Here is a 16934-nt window from a genome sequence, read left to right as displayed (position 1 = left end):
CTTACGATATTTTTAATGCTAACAAAAAAAAATACAATTTTGTATTCCAAATATCTTCTAAACTCTTTTCAAATTGAAAAAAATTAAAAGTTACCACTGATTTAACTCAATACCACTAAATACCACATGCAATTTTATTAACAAGTCTCAAAATACAATTTTGATCCACACAAAAACTCATCAATCGTTTTAGAGTAATTTTATACTTAGAAAAAATAATAAAAATACAAAAATAATAATAAAGATACAAATCGTGCACTGATTTGTCCTTGAAAAATGAAAAATTGTTCAGGAACATTAGACAAAAATCACATTTTTGGAAATATGGTAATTTTATAAATAAATTAATAACATAATTATTATATATTCATTAATATAAACTAATTAATTATACCAATAATTATACCAATAATTATTATTATTAATCTCAGAAGTACTTTAGAAAATTTTTCAATACATTTGATAATAAAAACGTTTTGATAAGCACTTTGTTGAACCAGTCACAAAATAATTAATAACAATTATTAGTAACAGCAATTTAGTGTTAATTTAATTTGGACCACACTAATTAATAATTACACACTAATTCACATCATAATTAATTATAATTAATTATTATTAATAATTTATTTACTCTTTACTGTTTATGAGCTCGCCGAACGAAGTTTTTCGATCACTTCAAATTTTACCAATCAAAACAATTTTTACCAATCAAACTACTAACATTTTACGGCACCAATTAATTAAATTTAATTACACATATATTTAAGTAATTAATTACAATTATTAATTATTTTTTACCATAATTAATTTATTATTATTAACTCCCAACGAGTGCCCGAACAAATTTTTCATTTGTCCATCACTTGAACATTTTTTCGGTGTTTTCATAAGAAAAACAATTTTTACCAATCAAACCACTAACAGTTTGTGGTACCAATTAATTATTTCTAATTACACATGTATTCAGGTAATTAATTATAATTATTAATTATTTTTTTACCATAATTAATTTATTATTATTAACTCCCCACGAGTGCCCAAACAAATTTTTCATTTGTCCATCACTTGAACATTTTTTCGGTGTCTTTAAAGGAAAACAATTTTTACCAATCAAACCACTAATATTTTATGGTACCAATTAATTATTTCTAATTACATATATATTTGAATAATTAATTACAATTATTAATTATCTTTTTACCATAATTAATTTATTATTATTAACTCGCCACGAGTGCCCGAACAAATTTTGCATTTGTCCATCACTTGAACATTTTTTCGTGTTCTTCAAACAAAAACAATTTTTACCACTCCAACCACTAACATTTTGTGGTACCAATTAATTATTTCTAATTACATATATATTTAAGTAATTAATTACAATTATTAATTATCTTTTTACCATAATTAATTTATTATTATTAACTCCCAACGAGTGCCCGAACAAATTTTTCATTTGTCCATCACTTTAACATTTTTTCGGTGTCTTCGTAAGAAAAATAATTTTTACCAATCAAACCACTAACATTTCACGGTACCAATTAATTATTTTTAATTACATATATATTCACGTAATTAATTATAATTTTTAATTATTTTTTCTGCCATTTTTTCTATTTTTACGTAATTTTTTCCCGATAATTTCGACAAGAAGTGAACCCAGGCGGCCCACGCGTTTGCGACTGACTTTTGTCTCGGTTTGTCGGACGATTTGCGGTTGGCGACGGACGAGGCATGCGTCATGCCTTCGGACGTGCACGATGGAAGGAGATTGTGTGTGAATGTGAAATAGAGTATGCAGATTTTTTGGAAATTTTATCTAGTTTCTGCTAAGCTAAATTTAAAAGACTGCCCAGAACAAAATTTTTAAGTTATTTAAAGAAAACGTAAAAAAGTGTCCCAAATCTTTACATGGTTTAACACATAAGGACGAGTACTCATTAGTGTCATTTGCACAGAAGTTTGCATCGGAGTATATAAAATAATATATACAGAATTTTAGTAAATTTTATCTAGTTTCTGCTAAGCTAAATAAAAATGAGTTCCCGGAACAAATATTTCATGGAATTTTAACAAACGGAATGACATTTTAACAAATGTCCCGGATCCTTACATTGTTCAATACATGTAAGGACAAGTACACATTAGTTTAATTTTTTCCTAAAAAATTTGGATCGGAGCATATAAAATTGTTGATACAGAATTTTAGTAAATTTTATCTAGTTTATGCTAAACTAAATTAAAAAGCGTGTTTGAGTTAAATTTTCTAAGTTATTAAAATAAATGCAAACTAGTTGGTTTGGTATTTAGCCTTGAGTATTTAACTTCCCGATATGCGTAAATAATCGACTTAATCAATAAAAAATAAATTAACTCATGAGTGATTATAAGTATTCCGAGTGGATTTATTACACATCATTGCAAACGAACGAACAAACACGTTAACTAGGAGTATTCTCTAAAAACAAATTTTCAAAAATCAATAATTTTAATTAATCAATAATTATAATTGAACCAGTTTCCGTAGGACTTTAATGGTTTACTATGTTCAAGACAAGTACACTATCGTTATACCAACTAAATCATCTAATTTTATTTTTAACAAACGTCAAAAAAACTACTCACTTTCTCAAACTTTGATGAATTTTTAAAATTTCATTAAGTTCTATAAGACCATGGTATACATCGCCAAAAAAAGTTCCATAAAAATCGGCCAAAATTTTTTTTTCAACAGTTAATTAAGAAAACGGCTCGGTAGATTTTCACCTAAAACTAATAAGTATCATTCCCAACTAATATCTTTCGAACAGTTTTTGATTTTTTAAAATCAGTTCGGTAGTATGATCTTAAATGTGGACGAAAGGTTTAACACTTTTTTCCAAATTACAAAGAAACGGCTCGGCCGATCGTCGCACAAAACTGAGAAACGCTAGTCCTCATCGAGATACATCTAATGGCTTTTAAATATTTGAAATCGGTCCAACCGTTTTTGAGAAAACGTCGATTTACGGCAAAAAATGTGTTCACACACACACACACACACACACACACATACTTTTTCCAAATTTGGTCTCATTTGATTCAGAATGGCTTGAAACGTCGAGAAAACATAAAATTAGCAAATCGGATTTTTTGATGAAAACAAACTTCGGGAAGTTAAAAAGTGTCCCGGATCGATATATAGTTCAATACATAAAAGATAGTAACAATAGTGTGATTTTTTTTTCACGAAATGTTTGTATCAAAGTATATAAAATAGTTTATATATAATTTTAGTAAATTTTTCTAGTTTCTGCTAAGCTAAAAAAAAGAGTACCCGGGACAAAATTTTCAAGTTATTTGAAGAGATGTAAAAAAGTGTCCCGAATCATTATATTACTCAATACATATAAATACACATCGAGGCATAACAAGAATTTTATATAAAACTGTAGTTAAATTTATTTAGTTTCTGCTGAGATAAAAAGAGGAAAGTGTCAGGAATAAATTTTTCGAGTGTTTTAAAAAATATCGAAACAAATATCACAAAATCTGTATATCGCAAATTTGCACAATGCATGTACAAACTAGATTTATTTTAAATTTTTTAATCAAAATTTATAAAACGGTTTATATCAAATTTTATTTAATATTATTTAGTTTCTGCTAAGCTAAATAAAAAAGGTTGTCTTGAAACAAATTTTCAAGTTATTCAAAAAAATACATAAAAATGTTCCTAATCCATATATTAAAATTGACAGTCTATATAGTTAGCATTATATAGTCAGCACGCATTATATAGTCTATATAATGCGTGCAAAGACTATATTTACTCTAAGTTTTTGTATCGGGTTATTTCAAAAAAATTGTTTATAATTTTAGTAAATTTTATCTAGTTACTGCCAAGCTGAATGAAAATGAATGTTTAAAAACAAATTTTAAGTTATTCAAAAAAATGTACAAAAATGTCCTGAATCTATATATTAAAATTGGTCAAATATGTAAATACTAGTTCAGACTATATTTTACTTGAAATTTTTGTATAGAATCATGTATAATAGGTTATATAGTATTTCAGGAAATTTTATCCGAATTTAGCTAAACTATATAAAAAGAGTACCCGAAACAAAATTTTTAAGTTATTTAAAGGAACGTAAAAAAGTGTCTCGAAGTTAACACTATTTTCTCATTTTTTTCACAATAAAATGTGTACCAGGGCAAATAAAACAGTTTATACAAGATTTTAGTAAATTTTATCTAGTAATTATGCAGGGCCGGCCCTGCATACATTTATTTATAAATATAGATTTGTTTATAAATTCGGTCGTCGTTCCAGTCAATGAATGTTCTGTAATGTGTATACTGTATATACATATATGTATAATATATGTATATATCTGTTGGCCATGTGCGCAATCTCAAGCGTGTGAAAGAAACTTCTCTCTGATAACACACAATTGACAGGCGACTTCCATTTACTATTTACCATTTACTATTTAGTATACAGAGTCAATCAGAAAAGATAGTTTCTATGTACCATCATCATCGTATCATTCCAAACTACAGTAAAACCCGGTTAAGACGATTTCTAATAGGACGTTTTTATTTAAAAAATCATCAAATTATCAACTTCCCGAAGGGTAGTTATAGTAATGGGCCGAAAATCGATAATGTAAATTTTTGCATTTCTCGACGTTTTGAAGGTTTCTGAACATTTTTAAAGGGCATACCTCAGAAAAAATGGATGTGTGTGTGTGCATGTATGTATGGATACAATTTTTCGGTCACGTTTTCGGGCGCATGGATCAACCGATTTGAATGGTTAAAAAAACATTAGATCCTTATTGATAGGAAGATGTGCTGATTAATTTTTGGCAAAGGCAGGTCCAGCCGTTACGGAGATACGGAGCAAAGAGTGCAGAAAATACAAATCGAGTTTTTGAGTGAACGGATTTGTATGATCTAAAAAACTGTCTGCTTGTTCTGACAAAACAATTGCTTTTGAGGATAAAAAATTATTACATCTTTAAAAGCTAACCACAGTCTAAGCCCCACTCTGGTACGAGTGTTTACCCAAGTGCGTTTAGACTGTTTATGTACTGGAGCACTTTTCCAATTTTGTGAAAAAATATTGAAAAATGTGAAAATGCCGCCAAGCTAAGCACAGTATAAGTGAAAAAGTCGCACAGAATTATTTGCAAATGCGTTTAGACGGTGACTATACCGGAGCACTTTTTCAATTTTGTGCAAATTAGGCAACTACTTTTTTGAAATTGAATTCGAAATCGAAAATGACGATTGTAAATGTTTTGGAGATAAATTGATTTATTTATAATTTACATTTGATTTGCTCAGATATAACAAGATAGCAAAAATAATGAAAGTTAAAGTATTTGTAATAATATATTTTAAAACGTTTAATATTCCTCGAATTTTATTACGGTACGGAAAGTTCCAGCAATTTGCCTTAAAGCACGATGCCATACCACCACTAGTTAAATTATTAAAATCTTAAAAACTGAGTTACCGTTTTTGGAACTTTTTGCTCCGTATCTACGGAACGGCTAAACCTGCCTTCGCCAAAAACTAATCAGCACGTCTCCTTATCAATACTAATATAATGATTTTTGAAATATTCAAATCTGTTGATCGGTGTTCCCGAAATCATCGACGAAAATTTGTATCCGCACACACACGCACATATACACATACACATACAAAAAAAAAACACACACATACACATATTTTTTCTAAGGTATGCCAAAATATTCAAAAACCTTTGAAACGTAAAGGTATATAAAAATTTTCATTTTCGATTTTTTTTGCGATCACTATAACTTGACTTAAATGACTTAAATATTTTGTTACGGGTACTCTTTTCTTTTTTAATTTAGCTTGGCAGAGAATAGATAAAATTTACTAAAATTCTATATAAACATTTTGATATGCCTTGATACAAAAATTTCACACAAAACCAACAACACATACGAGTACATTCTGTGTTAATTTTTTGCCTTAATAATAAAAATAAAAAATTAAATTATCAATATTAATTTTAAAATAATATTATGAATATTAATTATATTTCACTTATTGTTTACAATGACATCTGGTATTTTAATTTGATCATGAACTAGTTTTTGACATAAATTGACAATAATTGTTTCAAACAATTTGCTCTAGTAATTACAATAATTGTCCCTAAGTATATAATTTTAGTAACAGTAATAACAGATTTTTCAGAATTAAACAAAACCATTTAAAATGTCACGCTTATAAATTTTAAATATTTTCTAGAAAATTTATTTTCTAGAATAATTTTTTTTAAAATCGACTTTGATAAAAAAAAATCGTCATACAAATCATTTATGAATCTGGAAATGCAAAACTCGTATACCAAATTTGTCAAAGTGTGAAGTCACTAATTTGAATTTGATAAATTGTATTTTTTGTATATATATTTATATATATATATATATATATATATATATATATATATATAATTATAAAATCAAGTTCTTCCCACAAAAAATAAATCACCGTTACTGAAGAATATTCTGCCCACGACCTGGCATTGAAAAAAAACTAACAAACAAACTTGTTGTCTCATTTGAATAGATGATTTATTATTTTTATAAAAAATATATAGGTCTATTATGGAACAAGTTTGCTCACTTAATTTACTATATGCCTTAATACGATTTTTTTTTTTGAAAATTGAAATTTGTGTGAACTCGTCCTTATGTATTGAGCAATTTATGGATTCGGGACACTTTTTTATGTTTTTTTAAATAGCAAGAAAATTTTGTTCTAGGTTTTCTTTTTTATTTATTTAGCTTAGCAGAAACTAGATAAAATTTACTAATGTTTGGTATAAACTATTTTATAAACCCCGGTGCAAAGTTTTTTGTGAAAAAATTAAATTAATGTAAACAAGTCCCTAGGAATCTCACAATATGGATTCAGGGTACTTATTTACGTTTTATTAAATAGCAAAAAAAAATTGTTCCGGACACTATTTTTTTATTCAGCTTGGCAGAAACTAGATAAAATTTACAAAAATACTGTACTAACTATTTTGTATGTCCCGGTCCAAAGTTTTTTTTGAAAAAAATGATTTTAGTGTAAACTTGTCCATGTATTGAGCAATATATGAATTCGGGACAATTATATATCTTTTTTTTTTTTTAAATAACATGAAAATTTTGTTCCGGACACTCTTTTTTATTTAGCTTAACAGAAACTAGATAAAATTTACTAAAGTTTAGTATATTATACTATTTTATAAGTCCTAATATAATATTTTTTGTGAAAAAATGATTTTAGTGCGACTTTTCCTTGTGTATTGAGCTTGATTTTACATTTATTTAAATTACAAGAAAATTTTGTTCCGGGTACTCATTTTTGTTTAATTTAGCAGAAACTAGATAAAATTTGCTAAGATTCTATGTAAATTGTTTTGTATGCCTCAGAATATTTTTTTGTGAAAAAAAAATAAAACTAACCTTTCTTATCCATGTGTCGATTCGATTCGGGATAATTTTTACGCTTTTTAAATAACATGAAAATTTTGTTTCGGGCATTCTTTTTTATTTCCCGTATCAGAAACTAGATAAAATTTACTAAAATTTAGTATAAACTGTTTTATATACCTCAATACGATTTTTTTGGATAAAAAATCCTGAATTCATATAATGCTTAATACATATAAGGACATGTATACCCTGGTTTCATTTTTTCACAAAACTTTTTGTATCGGAATATATAAAACAGTTTATACAGAATTTTAGTAAATTTTATCTAGTTTCTACTAAGCTAAAAATATCAGAGCACCCAGAACAAAATTTTCATGTTATTTAAACAAACGTAAAAAAAATGACCCGAATCCATATATCGCCAAACGCTAACATGTTACTAATTTATATCACAACAATTAATTAAGATGTTAGAAAAATTGTGTTAAAGTGTTTTTAAGTGTTAAAACTAACACTTGATCTATTAAGATATCCAAAATTGAAACTAGTTTTATATATTTAGTAATTAACTACAGTTATATTTGAAGATTGATCGATTGATCGAACTGTTGACCTGGATATCGAAATTTGGTCGAAATTTTAAAAAAATGTAATAGAAAATAAATAGAAATATATATATATTTATATATATAATTATTAGTTATAGTCATACATACAAGGTCATAAATATAACATTTTTACATAATATTACTTTTCCTATCCACATTTTTGTTATTATTATTTTATATCGACATCTTTCTATTATTTTTTTCAGTTAATGCCTGTAACATTTATATACTTTTATTTTATTTTTATTTATCAAATTTAATATTTATGAATAGTTGAAACAAAATACAAATAAAAATTAATAACAATAATTTAATGTTTATAAAAAAAAACAGTAAAAAATTATATGTAAACATAACTCTGTACTCTAATATTTATTTTATTTTTGATACTAAAAAATACTAGTTTAATTTTTTTATTTTAACGATATTAATTTATAACTAAATTTTATTTTATTTTATAAATAAATAAAAATGTATTATCGTACACTGGACCAAAAATTATGAATAAAAAAAATAATTTTAAATTTTTTTTTCAAAATTTTCTTTTATAAATTGCCTTAGAATTTCTCTCCCTTTATCAATATAAATGCACGTGAGCAAGTCGAACTCCTGATAAGACTAAAAATCGTTGACAGAAAACTGATAAGACCCTCAAGAGACCCTTTCAATTACATATTGTTACATACACACACACACACATTTTTATTTATACAATCGATATCGATGTTTATATTCGATATAATGCACACTTTTATCTAACAGTTGAATAATAGTATAGTCCGAAGAAAAAGAAATTTTGTTCTAGAAACAGATGTTATTTTTTTTTGAAGATATGATAAAAGGATTTGTAAGGAGGAAGAATTGAAATTGTTTTTATAATAATTTTATATATACAAGATATTTGTGTACTTTTTTGTATGGATCAGAGTCTGGTAGTATGGATGGTGGACATTTTTCTAATTTTTTTTAAATAAGCTAAAAAATTTCCGGACATCATTTTTTAATTAGGTTAGCGGAAACTAGAGGAAATTTACTAAAATACTGTATAAACTATTTTACATGCCTCGGCACGAAATTTTTTGTGAAAAATGAAATTTGTGTAAATTGTCCTTAAGTAATAATCATTTTATATATGGATTCTGGACATTTTTTAGTTTTTTTTTTAAATAACTACAAAATGTTGTTCGGGACTTTCGATTTTTAATCAGTTTAGCGGAAACCAGATAAAATTTACTAAAATTTTGTATAAACTTTTTTATATACCCCAATTCAATTTTTTTTGTGAAAAATGAAACTAATGTTAACTTATTCTTATGTAATGAGTGATATATGAATTCGGGACAATTATTACGTTTTTTTAAATAACAAACAAAATTTGTTCCGGGCACTCTTTTTTTCTTTACCTCAGCAGAAACTAGATAAAATTTACTAAACAACTGTATAAACTGTTTTATATACCCCAATACAAACTTTATTGTATAAAAATCCAACTAATATTAGATTGTCAAATATCTCCCTTCCGCCTTTTTGTATTATAAACTAAGAGCAAAAAAGCGGAAGGGAGATATTTGACAACCTAATATGATTATTATATGGATTCGAGACATTTTTTTACGTTTGTTCAAATAACAATCAAAATTTGTCGGGCTTTCTTTTTTATTTAGTTTAGCAGAAACTAGATAAAATTCACTAAATTTCTGTATAAACAATTGTATATAATAACTAAAAATTTAAATAAAAATAATTGAAAGACTCACAACATAATTGCAAGACAACATTGTAATATGGTTTTTGTGATTTTTTCCCATAATTTATTTAATTTGTACCATCAACAATGTTTCAAATGATGATATAAGAATGAATTATATTAGCATCATATGATAGATAGACATATGATAGACTTTTTCCTTTATGTAATATATTATAGAACAAATAAATCAAACAAACAAACAAACTTAAATATTAATTATACATAAAATAGTCTATACAAAAAATTTCTTAATTTTATCTCTAATCAAATCAAATTAGCTTAGAAGAAACTAGAACAAAATAAAATTTACTAACATACAATATAAATCTCTACCAAAATTCTACATTTACTACAATATAATATTTATTAAAAATTTTGAAAATTACAAGTCAACCTCAGACAAGAAGTAATTAAAATAGGAGACTCTCGCACCATGAACTTGCCTTCGGGTGAAAATATTAAAAATCAAATAAAATTAAATTTAAAAAAATCTAATTATTTATAATAATTTATACTTTCTGAACACCTTTCCACCAACAATAAGTATCTAAAGTATCTAATGATAATAATAATAATAATAATTGTAACTCTGAAGTGTTTCTCCCATGGTCAATGCGCGTAACACCGACATTTGCGAGAAAGTGGAAAAGTTATACAATTTATGTGTTTAATAATCCAGAAATGTATGTGAAACACACTAAAACACACACATACACATACACACATATATATAATATTTTATAAAATTATTTGTGTCGATATTCGACCGCAAACAGAGTCACAAAAAATTAGAAACTGGATTTAGATTTTCCTTAATAGAAATTTTCTTCAATATAGTTTCCATATAAACTTTGTCATATTAATTTGAATTTTTTTATTAAATTCCACTTACACCTAGTTTTATTACTATTTATTACTATGTTAATTGACAGTTCAAAAAAATATTATTTAATTATGATCCGAATAGGCTTGGGAACAAATTTTATTTTATTTTTGGGAAATGATTTTGTTTAATTTTGCATAAAAGTCAAATTTATTTTTTTGGGTTTTGGTTGGGGGATTCGAAAATAATTTTCGGGGGGACTTGTTTTTTTTTAATATTTTACCAAGTTTTATTAAATTTGTGATTTACTACTAGGTTTGGGTATTGTTGAAATTTTATTCAGGATTATATTAAATTTTTGGTAAGTACTATTTAGTGTCAAAAATTTATTATAAGGATTATTGAGATTTTATTTGAATTTTTTCACAAAGAAGTTGTATAGGGGTATATAAATCAGTTTATGCAGAATTTAAGTGAATTTTATCTAGTTTCTGATAAGCTGAATAAAAAAGTGTGTCCGGAACAAAATTTTTAGGATAATTAAATAGTAAAAAAGCGTCCCGAATCCATATATTGCTCAATACATAAGGACGAGTTCATAGTAGCTTAATTTTTTTCAGAAAAAAATGTATAGGATTATATAAAACATTTTATACAAATATTTAGTAAATTTAGTTTTTGCTAGGCTAAATAAATTAGAGCGTCCAGAACAAAGTTTTCGTGATAATTAAAAAAATATACAAATGTCCTGATTATTTCATTCCAAATTAGTACAATGTATAAGACAGAGTTTAGCATCGTTTTATTTAAAATTTTCATATAGAAGTGTATAAGTTTGTTTATATAAAATTTTAGTAAATTTTATCTAGTTTCTGCTAAGCTAAATTAAAAAGAGTGCCGAGAACATTTTTTTTATTTTATATAACCATAAACAAACGTGAAAAAGTGTCCCGAATCCCATATGAGGCTCAATACATAAGGACAAAGTTCAACTGATCTTATTTTTTACACAAAAATTTGTTTCGAAACATTTAAAACAGTTTGTACAGAATTTTAGTAAATTTTATCTGGTTTCTGCTAAGCTAAATAAAAAAGTGTGTCCTGAACCAAATTTTCATGTTATTTAAAAAAAAACGTAAACAAATGTTCCCAATCTCATATATTGGCCCAATACATAAGGATGAAGTCACACTAGTTTCATTTTTTTGCACAAAAGTTTGTATCGACGCATATAAAACAGTTTATACTGATTCTTAGTAAATTTTATGTTGTTTCTGCTAAGTTAAATAAAAAGTAGTATCCTGAACAAAATTTTCATGTTATTTAAACAAAAGTAAAAAAGTGTTCCGAATCGCTCAATACATAAAGTCACACTAGTTTTATTTTTTTACACAAAAGTTTGCATCGGAGCATATAAAACAGTTTATACAGAATTTTAGTAAATTTTATTTAGTTTCTGCTAGGCTAAATAAAAAAATAATGTCCGGAACAAAATTTTGGTGTGATTTGAAAAAAATTGTCTTGAATTCATATAATGCTCAATACATAAGGACGAGTACATATTACTTTAAAAAAATTTTCAAAAAATTCGTATTGATGCATATAAAACAGTTTATGCAGAACTCTAGTAAATTTTATCTAGTATCTGCTAAGTTAAATAAATCAAAGTGTCCGGAACAAAATTTTTGTTTTATTCAAACAAACGTAAAAAAGTGTCCCGAATCCATAAGGACGATATCATACTAATTTCATTTTTTTGCACAAAACTTTGAGTCGGGGCATATACAACAGTTTGTACACGAATTTAGTAAATTTTATGTAGTCCAGAACAAAATGTTTGTGTTATTTAAAAAAACGTAAAAAATGTCCAGATTCCATATAACACTCTAATCCAAACTAATCTAATTTTTTTATACAAAAGTTTGTTTCGGGACATATAAAACAGTTTATACAGAATCTTAGTAAATTTTATGTAGTTTCTGCTAAACTAAAAAAATCAGTGTCCGAAACAAAATTTTTGTGTTATTCAAACAAACGTAAAAGTGTCCCGAATCCATACATAAGACCCAATTGACACTAGTTTCAATTAGATACCCAATGTTCTCACAACTAAACAATTTTCAGAAAATCGTCCAAATCTTCTTTATCACCATGATGGACACAGAATACGAGTTTGTCGAAAGAGATCCTGTACAAATTTACGTTTCGACATCCTTACGTCCTGAAACAACTACAGAACGAAAAATCTTCAAAAGTATGACTGTCAAGCAACTGAAAAACAGGCTCGAATTATTGACAGGAGCTGATCCTGACACCATGCACCTGGAATTGTACGACAGTCAGGTCGGTGACAATGTAAGAAAAATAATAAAAGACCCAGGTTCAGGTTATTTTGGAATACAGAAATGATTTTTATCCAGGGTAAACTTTTGGCGAATTTGGAGGAAGACGCTGCCAGTCTGAATGCCTATGATGTCAAAACTGGGTGCAGGTTGCACATTTTGGATGATTTTATGATTAAATCAAGGCCTGTACCTAGGTACAGCCTGACTTGGGAGGAATACGACCGCAAACCTGGTACTTTGAGAAGTTATATGAAAAGGAACAAGGTAAAGGATTAAATCACGAAAAACAATATAATAGCGTGAATCGCTATTAATTCAGATTGAATTTATTCAAAAATTTTGCATAATTCTATGTTAAACTGTTTATACAAAAATATTGGAAATTTTATCTAGTTTCTACTAAGTTAAATAGAAAAGAGTGTCCTCGAGCAAATTTTTTTAGGTATCCGGCAAAATGTACAAAAATGTCCCGGAACCTTGTATAGGAAACTTAGAACATTATATAAGGGCGTTGCCTTGGGTTTATTCAAAAAATTTATATAAGACTGTATTAAACAGTTTATACCAAAACTTAGTAAATTTTATGTAGTTTCTGATAAGGTAACTATAAAAGTAAGTCCTCGAACAATTTTTTTAGGTACTTATAAAAATGTACAAAAATATCTTGAAGCCTTGTATAGAAAGTTAGAACAATATATAAGAAAGGGTTTGCATTTCACTTATTCAAAAATTTTATATAGGAAAGTGTTAAAATGTCCATACAAAAACATTGGAAATTTTATCTAGTTTCTACTAAGGTAACTATAAAAGTAAGTCCTCGAACAAATTTTCGAGGTATACAACAAAATGTATAAAACGTCCGAAAACCTTGTATGAAAAACCCGGTAGAACAATATATAATAAGAAATATATATAAGAAAAAATATATATAAGAGCGAGTTTATCTTGGATTTATCCAAATTATAGGACTGTGTTAAACTGTTTACATAAAAACATAGTAAATTTTATCTAGTTTCTGCTAAGCTAACTAGAGAAATAAGTCGAACAAATTTTTGAGGTATACAGAAAAATGTACAAAAACGTTCCAAAAACTTGTATAGAAAAAACTTAGATTTATACAAAAAATTTATAAAAAACTATATCAAACTGTTCATACGAAAACGTAGTAAATTTCATCTAATTTTTGATAAGCTGAATAAAAAATAGTATACTGGACAAAATTTTTTGGTATTCAAAAAAGTGTCATAAAATGTTACGATACCTTGTACGAAAAACTTAGAACAATATATAAGGGTAAGTTCATCTTAGATTTATTTAAAAATTTTATATAAGACTATGATAAACAGTTTGCAGGAAAATGTTGTAAATTTTATATAGTTTCTACTAAGCTAACTATAAAAGTCCTCGTCCTTTGAGGTATACAAAAAGATTTTAAGAAATGTCCCGAAACCTTGTATAGAAAGTTAGACAAATAATATATAAAAGGCTTTGCCTTCGCTTTATTCAAAATTTTCATATAAGACTATAATATTGGAAATTTTATCTAGTTTCTACTAAACTAAGTATAAGAGTAAGTCCCCGAATAAATTTATGAGGTATACGGCAAAATGTATCACAACATCCCAAAACCTTATATGAAAAACCCGGTAGAACAATATTATATATAAGGGCGAGTTTGTCTTGTATTTCTTCAAAATTTTTATATAAAACTGTATTAAACTGTTTATACAAAAATATTGGAAATTTTATCTAGTTTTTAGTAAGCTAACTAAAAAAGTAAGTCCCCAACCAAATTTTTGAAGTATACAGAAAAACGTAAAAAAATGTTTCAAAACTTAGAGTAGAAAGTTAGAACAATATATAAGAACGAGTTTCAATTTCATTTATTTAATGAATTTTATATAGGACTGTGTCAAACTGTGTATACCAAAGTATTAGAAATTTTATCTAGTTTCTACTACGCCAACTATAAAAGTAGGTCCTCAAACAAATTTTTGAGTTATATAGAAAAATTTATCAAAACGTATGGAAAACTTAGTAGAACAATATTATATATAAAGGCGAGTTTGTCTTGGATTTATTCAAAAGTTTCATATAAGACTATAACAAACAGTTTATACAGATAAATAGTAAATTTTATCTACTTTCTGCTAAGCTAGATATGAGAGTAAGTCCTTGAACAAATTTTTGTAGTAAGGAAAACTTTGAACTTGTATGAAAAACTTAATAAGTGCGAGTTCGCCTTGAATTTATTCAAAAATTTTATATAAGACTGGATTTATCCAAAATTTTCCTATAAAACTATGTTAAGCTGTTTTTACAAAAACGTTGTAAATTTTATCTAGTTTCTGCTAAGCTAACTAGAAAAGTAAGCCCCCGAACAAATTTTTGAGGTATACAGAAAAATGTATAAAAACGTCCGAAAACCTTATATGAAAAACTTAGAACAATATATAAGGGCGAGTGTGCTTTGGATTAATTCAAAGAATTTATATAAGACTATATTAAACTAATTACAGGAAAATGTAGTAAATTTTATTTAGTTTGTGCTAAGCTAACTATAAAAGTAAGTCCTCAAACAAATTTTAGAGGGATACATAAAAATGTAAAAAAATGACCTGAAATTTCATATAGAGAACTTAGTAGAACAATATTATATATAAGGGCGAGTTTGTCTTGAATTTATTCAAAATTTTTATATAAGACTATATTAAATTGTTTTCAGGAAAACATAGTAAATTTTATCTAAATTCTGCTGAGCTAAATCAAAAATAATATTCTAGACAAAAATTTTGTGATATACAAAAAAATGATCAAAACGTCCCAAAACCTTGTATAAAAATGTTAAAACAACATATAAGGTCGTATTTCATTTATTCCAAAATTTTATATAGGGCTGTGTTAAATTGTTTATACACAAACATTGGAAATTTTATCTAGTTTCTACTAAACTAAGAATAAGAGTAAGTCCCCGAACAAATTTTTGAGGTATACAAAAAATATACAAAAAAGTCCCGGAACCTTGCATAAAAAACTTAGCATCATATACAAGACCAAATTTTATTTGTATCGGGAAGTTGTCTTTACCCACAAATACCACTAACACCTAGTTTAATTTTCTTTCAAGATTGGTAAGTACGACTCCGAAGTCCAGAGGCGTAGACGAGACCGTCGTCTGGCAAAAAGACTCGAAGCAGAGCAAAGGGTTGCCCATTTAAGAACAGGCCACAAATGCATTGTGGACGTCCCTGGAAAACCACTAAGAAAAGCCACCGTCATGTACAGGGGCGAAGTCACTGGTTTGAGAGGAAAACTGATCGGGGTCAAATATGAAGGACCATTGGGTAGGTTAAAGGACAACTTGGTAAAAGATAATTTAGTTTTATAAATTTGTGTCTATTATTTTAGGTAAAAATGATGGTTCGTTTGCTGGACGAAGATATTTTACGTGTCCAGAACTTCATGGTGCGTTTGTAGACCCTTGTTGTGTTCAATTGGAAAAGCCTGAAATCAGTTTCCAGAATGATGATGAAATTTGAGGGAAAATTTAAAGAAAATTTTTAATAAAATAAATTTACAAGTTTGAATTTTGACGGGTAGAAATTTTGAAGTTCAAGAGTGGGTTTTGAATAATTCCGAATTTATTGCTTTAATTTTTGGTCTAATTTGTGTTTTTTGTTCTAGTTGCTGGTGGTGACAAACAAAGTTCCAGTTTTTTTACGAAAATTTTAAATTTAATTTGTCAAAATTTTATCCATTTTTTTTTAAATTTATTTTTGTATTTGTACTAAATTTTTAATATATTTTTTGTATAAAATTTTGTTAATATTCGATTTGTATAATTTAATAAATATTAAAAAAAAATAAACCAGTGTTTTTATTCTTTGATTGTCGTATAGCAATAGCAAAAAATCGAAAATGACAATTTTTATATATCTTTATTTTTCAAAG

At 26.6% G+C, this 16934-nt stretch overlaps 1 protein-coding gene across 1 annotated transcript; it reads left to right on the top strand.

Moving 5' to 3' along the window:
* The first annotated feature begins 12789 nt into the window (after nucleotides 1–12789).
* Nucleotides 12790–16522, top strand: LOC113377817 (tubulin-folding cofactor B-like). The gene is made up of 4 exons (XM_026618245.1): nucleotides 12790–12993; nucleotides 13059–13247; nucleotides 16111–16327; nucleotides 16392–16522. The coding sequence occupies exons 1-4, from the start codon at nucleotides 12790–12792 to the stop codon at nucleotides 16520–16522; spliced, it is 741 nt and encodes a 246-aa protein (XP_026474030.1).
* The last annotated feature ends 412 nt before the right edge of the window (nucleotides 16523–16934 follow it).

The sequence above is a fragment of the Ctenocephalides felis genome, unplaced genomic scaffold (genome assembly GCF_003426905.1).
Source record: "Ctenocephalides felis isolate EL2017-DRISC unplaced genomic scaffold, ASM342690v1 CF-g0.4_SCAFFOLD_00845, whole genome shotgun sequence".
NCBI classification, from domain to species: Eukaryota; Metazoa; Arthropoda; class Insecta; order Siphonaptera; family Pulicidae; genus Ctenocephalides; species Ctenocephalides felis.
Note: the sequence above shows the minus strand (reverse complement) of the source record. Positions and strands in the feature narration are given on the sequence as shown.

What these genes read in the sequence shown, in the direction of transcription:
- LOC113377817 (XM_026618245.1), top strand. Translation starts at nt 12,790, where the DNA reads ATGATGGACACAGAATACGAGTTTGTCGAAAGAGATCCTGTACAAATT. An exon ending in ACAGTCAGGTCGGTGACAAT is followed by an intron (nt 12,994 to 13,058) that starts GTAAGAAAAATA and finishes ATTTTTATCCAG; the next exon opens with GGTAAACTTTTGGCGAATTT. An exon ending in CAAATATGAAGGACCATTGG is followed by an intron (nt 16,328 to 16,391) that starts GTAGGTTAAAGG and finishes CTATTATTTTAG; the next exon opens with GTAAAAATGATGGTTCGTTT.